The sequence below is a fragment of the Stylophora pistillata genome, chromosome 13 (genome assembly GCF_964205215.1).
Source record: "Stylophora pistillata chromosome 13, jaStyPist1.2, whole genome shotgun sequence".
In the NCBI taxonomy this organism is placed as follows: Eukaryota; Metazoa; Cnidaria; class Anthozoa; order Scleractinia; family Pocilloporidae; genus Stylophora; species Stylophora pistillata.
In genome coordinates this window covers 7,552,070-7,558,878 of record NC_142531.1, presented here as the reverse complement: position 1 = coordinate 7,558,878, position 6,809 = coordinate 7,552,070, and the positions used below count along the sequence as shown (strand labels likewise).

The 6,809-nt window shown below is 40.4% G+C and overlaps 2 protein-coding genes across 2 annotated transcripts; both read right to left on the bottom strand.

Annotated features, from left to right (window-relative positions):
• Positions 1-510: 510 nt before the first annotated feature.
• Positions 511-2,390, bottom strand: LOC148717455 (uncharacterized). Its single transcript, XM_088744041.1, has one exon. It carries the CDS (start codon positions 2,270-2,272, stop codon positions 1,280-1,282), a length of 993 nt encoding a protein of 330 aa, XP_088600167.1. The 5' UTR covers positions 2,273-2,390; the 3' UTR covers positions 511-1,279.
• Positions 2,391-4,248: 1,858 nt separating this feature from the next.
• LOC148717454 (uncharacterized) lies at positions 4,249-4,713 on the bottom strand. Its single transcript, XM_088743709.1, has one exon. The coding sequence runs from the start codon at positions 4,711-4,713 to the stop codon at positions 4,249-4,251; it is 465 nt and encodes a 154-aa protein (XP_088599835.1).
• Between the last annotated feature and the right edge of the window lie 2,096 nt (positions 4,714-6,809).

Sequence of the window (6,809 nt, the reverse complement as noted above, 5' to 3'; positions counted from 1 at the left end):
TTTTGGCGATCGAAATTTCGGAAATTTCTGTATGTAATAGAATTATGTCCGTATATGAGAACGATCCTTCGCAGTAAAGCACTATTTGACCAATAGTGAAAATCAGACCTGAAAAAAATTTATGGGCTGTACGGGATTCGAACCACTGACCTCTGCGATACTAGTGCAGCGCTCTACCAATTGAGCTAACAAGCCAACTGGGAGCAGGCCATCAAATTAATTCGATATAAACCCGTAGATGATAAATCAAACAACAACAAACATATGAAACATATGTGTGAACTGCGGTTATTTGATGGCCTGCTCCCAGTTGGCTTGTTAGCTCAATTGGTAGAGCGCTGCACTAGTATCGCAGAGGTCAGTGGTTCGAATCCCGTACAGGCCTGAAATTTTTTTCAGGTCTGATTTTCACTATTGCTCAAATAGTGCTTTACTGCGAAGGATCGTTCTCATATACGTCTCATAACCGCAGTTCACACATATGTTTCATATGTTTGTTGTTGTTAGAATTATGTCCGTTAGACATCCCATTCAGGGAAAGTTTTCTATATACATACACCATGCTATGATCACTTATTCCGATATGACAAACTCCCGAACAAGCAATCTTATCCGAGCAGTTGGTATAGATTAAATCAATTAGAGTTGATGAGGTGGGTGTTATCCTCGTCGGTTCAGAGATAAGCTGCTCGAGTCCGTAGACATCAGCAATACTCCTTAATTTGGATGTGTTATTGTCATATCGAGTCGTGATCATGTCACAGTTCATGTCTCCCAGTACAAAAAATTCTACATTTTCACTATCCAATCTCCCAATTAGGGATTCAAAAGGTGAAAAAATGCCAATAGGAGAGTCAGGTGGTCTGTACCAAGTAACAATCACAAAAGATTTTGAATTTGGCTTATGGATTTCCAAGCAAAGATTTTCTAGTGTATCCATGTGTAGGTCATTTCGTACTGTAAAGTTGATTGAAGTTTTTACATAGAAGCATACCCCTCCGCCGCATTTTGTTAGTCTATCGCGGCGAACTATTTCGTATCCCGGAATATGAACTTCTTGATCTCGAATACTCTCGTTCAGTATCGTTTCATTTATGGAAACAATATCGATATCATTATTTGCTAATATGATTCTTAATTCGTCTATATGAGTAATTAATTGATTAATATTGAGTGATGCCATTCTAAAACCGCGCAAAGGAGGCAATATTGAGACAGATTTTTCGGCCTTTTGGTTGTTTAATTGATCCTGCACGGCATTGACGGACAGCACATTATCTCATTCTAGGTGCGATTTAAAATTATTATAAAACTGCTCATTACCTTTAAAATTTAAGTGCAGTCCACCTTTGCTGAGTCCACTATGAGATATGTTCTCATGATGGATTAATTTCCATCCATTTTGATGGCAGAACTTCTTTAGATGCTTGTTGGCTGTTTTCACTGCCTGGTCCAGCTTATCTTTTCTGCATACAAGCTCCGACAGCGTAACTGTAGTATCGCAGGTGCTCTCGATCTGTCTCGCGAGATCCACAATCGATTCCGCAACAGCCTTTGGTTCCCTGGTTTTAAGATCATTAGTCCCAATGTGTAAAATCACTTCATTGGGCGAAGATTCCAGATTTGGCTTGAGATAGTGATTCATGGCCATTGTCGTAGCGCCCGAGAAAGGCTTGACTATAACCCTGTGGCCAACTGCTTTTCCCAGATCTTTTCCAGGTATTCTTGAGATCATCGAATCTCCTATGAGCAGGGTTGTGCGCTCTTTTGGTTGTTTTTCGGGTTCGGATTCTTTTCCTGTCAGGGTGTTATTAGGACCTCCTTTACCTTTCGATTTCTTTCTTTTGTTCTTTGATTTCACAATGAAGCCTTGTTCTTTGTTGGCGCAAGGTGTTGACTCATCCATATTTTGGACAATGGTATGTTCATTAGAGGTGTTACTCATTGAACGGCATTGAGTAGCTGCTTCTCTCGATACGATTTGCAATGCAAAACTTAAAGAATCGCGTTCTTGGACTAACTTTTTATTCTCTTCCTTCAAAGACAGAATTATCTCCCTAAGTCGAGAATTTTCGGATCTCAGGTCTTCCTCATTAGGTTTCTCTTTTATATGAGCCCATATGTTCAGCACTTCAGATTTCAGACAGTCCAACTCCTCTTGTACTGATTTGGCATTCTTGTTAAACGCCGGAGTAGAAGCTTCTTCATTCACGAGAATAACTGAGTCGCCATCAGCCGGTATCTGGAGTAGCTTCTTCAGTTTGGCTTTCATTGCTTTTGTATCCGGACCTTGGACTTGAAGGGTACCGGTACTGTTAAATAAAACCAGCGTGATTGTCTTCGACTTCAAAGAATTAGACCTTTCAGAGGGACTCGCGGTTGCAGAAACTTCCAAATTTAGGACTTTCGAACAAAATTCCTGAAGTTGTGTTAGGCTCCCTTTCCACTTGAATAGACTTTGTTTGTCGTCCCAATGTAGATATTGGTTTAAGGGAGATGAAGAAGGTTCAGTGGCAACAAATTCGGCGGAATTCGTGGAGCCTTCAGATACACGTCCGCACATTGTTTTGACCATTTCCACGGAATGTTCTCCACTAATAAACGATTCAAGGGCTGAGCCAGGGTAGCCATGTCAGGAATAAATCTGCGATAGTAATTAATCAATCCCAGAAAGGATTTCAGTTCCGTTGGGTTCCCCGGTACTGGCACCTCTTGAATAGCTTGAACCTTACGAGGAGATGGGTGAATACCATCACGATCCACCACGAAAACGAAGTATTCTACTGATGGCTCCATAAACACACACTTTTCTTTCTTCAACTTTATTCCCATGCAGCTCATTCGCTCCAAAGCGCCTTCTAGATTGCGAAAATGTGCTTCATCATTTGAGCCAGTGATAATGAGATCATCGAGAATACCACCAACACCCTGAAGACCAGTGATGACTGAATCCATTATCTTCTGAAAAATTACAGGACTAGACGCTACACCAAAGGGGAGACGGGTGTATCGCAATAGGCCAAGGTGAGTATTGATTGTTACTTACTGTCTCGATTCCTCATCCAAAAGCACTTGCTGGTACGCTGAAGACAAGTCCAGCTTGGTAAACTTTTCCCCTCCATTTAACTGGGTTAACAGGTCATCAGCCGTAGGCATTGGGTGTTCTGGTACATCCAAAACAGGGTTAATCGTTACCTTGTAATCACCACAGATTCGAACACTGCCGTCAGGTTTCAGCACGGGGACGATGGGCGTGGCCCAATCCGAAAAATCCACTTTTTCCAGCACACCGATCTTTTCCAGTCTTTGAAGTTCGTCAGCAATCTTCTCTTTTCACGCGAACGGTACTGGTCTGGGTTTAAAGAACTGCGGCACTGCGTTTTCTTTAAGCTTCAAATGTGCAGTAACTCCTTTAATGGTTCCCAGATTACCATCAAATAACGATGAATACTTCGTTCGAAGCGAGTCCGACTTGTTAACCGATTCTAGGGAAATCTGCTTGATCTGTCCCCAGTCCAACTTCAACACGGACAGCCAATCGCGACCCATTAACACTGGACCATCATTTCCTGTGATAACAACCGGTAATACTGCTTCTTGATCGCGGTATGCTACTTGAACTCTAGCTTCTCCAATAACAGGAATTTCGTGACCAGAATAACTTCGTAGTTTCACGTCTGTGCGTTCCACAGGTTTTGACGCGAGAACATCAGTCCAAATACTCTTGGGAATAATAGTTACAGAAGCTCCAGTGTCAAGTTCCATGTCCACAGTTTTCCCATTGATTGCTACTGGTACAATAAACTCTTTACGTGTTCCACGGGAGTCTGAGACTGTAAAAATGGGCCAATCACTTCTTCCACTCACTGATTGCCTGACTGCCACATCTTCTTCGACGAAACGAACCTTCTGCTGCTTCTTCTTTTTTTTCCCAAATTTCGACTTTGCGTTCCACTTTTTCCTCCTATTTTCAGGTTTTTGCTCCCTCTCAGGACATTTCTTCACAATGTGACCCACCTTTTGACAACCATGACACTTGGAATTGCGAAAGAAACACATGTCCGACGAGTGATTGACTTTTCCACAACGAAAGCACTCAGGAAATGTAGCTGCCACTTTTTTTACTTCTTCCACACTTCCTCCATGCAATGCAGTGGTTTCTTTCTCGGTCAGTTCCGCAGCACACGCCCTCTCAACAGCCGTTTGTAAAGTTAAGTCCGCTACCACGAGTAACTTGCGTTGAATCGTTCACTCCTTTAAACCACATACGAATCGATCCCGAATCGCCTCTTCGCGATAACCGCCAAAGTCACAAGTCTCAGCCAACTTTTTCAATCTAGCAACGAAATCTCTTATTGCTTCCGACTCTTGCTGTTCCGCCTTGTGGAACTTGAAACGCTCGGCTATGACTATCGGCTTCGGATCCAGGTGCTTGGCCAAATTATCAAAAATTTCCGCAGAAGACAAATCTTTCGGCCTTCTTGGAGATACAATGCTTCTAAGTAACGCATACATCTTATTACCCATTAAGGTAAGTATTGTTGGTACCTTTTTTGCTTCCAACACATTGTTGACCTCGAAGAACATTTCCATTCGCTCGACATAATGCTTCCAGTCTGAGCCCGGTACAAACTCCCCAACTCGACCGATGAGCGAATTCACTACCACTGTATGTTGTGCCGTCGGATTCGTCGGTTCTTCTCCTTCAGCCATCCTCGTCGCCAGTTGTTGTGTCTTACTGCAGAAAAGTGACGCCAATCCTTGGTTAAAACGGCCGACCGAACTTTAATAATCACTACCTAAACTACAGTTACACAATATATCACCACCTCAATATGCATGCAACTTAGCTATATATGTTTACTCTCTGGGACCTCTCATGTCATGTATCTTACACCTAGTGATAGTTCCTATTGTTTAAATCCTAATTCATTAACACTATAACATTAATTAAACCCTAGTTCATTAACACTATAACAATATAAGTTGTAACTGGTACTGTAACCAGAATATGTCGCTTACCTATGAGTACCGGTGTATCTCTATTAAAAGGATTATCGGTAAAGACTTCTGTTGTTGTTGCTGCCGTTTTAAGACTTTTTTTGTTTCCGACTCATTGAAAGAGAAACAGAGGATAGACCGGAAGAGACGTGGAAAAAGGTTGAAAGCTACTCAATTTCTTACTCTGACTTGCTGTGGTAATGTACCTTGAGGAGAGGAAAAAACAAATGAAACGAACACCTTCAAATCAACTCAATTATAGCTTTGGTTAGGTTCAAATACAATAAAAGCCTAGAAGCGCAGTATGCATGTGTGACCAAGACTAAACCCATGACAATATTAATAATAATAATAATAAGAATGCTTTTATTGGATCACACAATCAGCGGTAAAACCAGTAGTTCTCATTGTGGTCCTCTAAAACTACAAATTCAAAGAGTAAAAATGCAAAGAAAAATACAATTATAAATTAATTGCAAATTTCTGCTTATGGAATTCCAATCACCATCTAACATCAATTAAGACCACAAGCAGATATTGGAAAGAGTTGTTGAGTAGAAAGGGAAACTCATTTCCCTCACTTGTTTCCAAGGCGACGAAAGATCACGGTCAATCAACAACAACAATTTAACAACAACAATTTATTTTTACGTAAAATAACAGTGGGATAGTTTGCCCCGAAAATAGCTAAAAAGCTAATCGTGGCGGGGCAAGACAAGTACCTGAATAACATAAATCGTCTCATGATGTCTTAGGACAAGGAGTCGTTATTTACAGTCCCACAGTCACAGAGTCATACAGAAAAAGATAAGAAGACATTTAAACTTAGAAGGTGTATCTATGTACCTACTTTTTTAATGATCATGGGGATTTGAATATAGTTATCTTCTTTTTCTAAGATATCAAATAGCAATTTGCGAAGGAATTTTTTAAAAGTTTTCTTTGGGAGATCCGTTATACAGCTTGGTATCTTATTCCACAGCTTTACTCCGATCCGAGAGAAGGGACTGTTTTGTATTTCTAGTCTCGAACTTTTGATATAAAACTTTCCAGACGTAAAAGATCGTGTACTGTATGAATGAATATTAGACGCTTTCTGAAATAGATTTAGTATGTTTGCTGGGGCTTTATCATTATTGTTGTAGAGCGTTTTCAAGGATTGATATTTCCAGTATTTTTAGGTTTGCCTTTTGTTTTATTAAGTCTACGTGCTATTTTGATGAATCTATAGTTTTGATCATTTATTTTTAGTGTGTGCTTGAACTTGGCTCAGCACTTACCGTGCTAGACATTTTAATCTCTTGTTATGGTTGAGGATAACTAGTTTGCTAGGTGGTCATGTTTGAGTTGGTAAAACTGACCTTGAGTCTTACCCACACTGAACATCCTGTTTTGGAAATTCCCACGGTTAGCTGACCCAAACATGTCTGTGATTTTTGTATTTAATACTGGAGCACTCCTTGCTGAAAGTAGTGAAAATAAGCAGTGGAACAAGAGAGAGAAAATAAGCTGTAGTAGAAGCAGCAGTATAGGAGAATAAAGAAGAAAATTACAGAGTCTCAGTACCTCTTGTTAATTCGCCAAGCGAGTGGTAAAACCCCCACAACAAATTTAAAGACTTCTGTTGTTGTTGCTGTCGTTTTAAGACTTTTTTGTTGCCGACTGATTGAAAGAGAAACAGAGGATAGACCGGAAGAGATATGGAAATAGGTTGAAAGCTACTCAATTTCTTCTTACTCCGCTGACTTGCTATGATAATGTACCTTGAGGAGAGGAAAAAACAAATGAAACAAACATCTTCAAATCAA

Excerpts from the sequence above, each read along its gene's own strand:
- LOC148717455 (XM_088744041.1), bottom strand. The coding sequence starts at position 2,272 with ATGAAAGCCAAACTGAAGAAGCTACTCCAGATACCGGCTGATGGCGAC.
- LOC148717454 (XM_088743709.1), bottom strand. The coding sequence starts at position 4,713 with ATGGCTGAAGGAGAAGAACCGACGAATCCGACGGCACAACATACAGTG.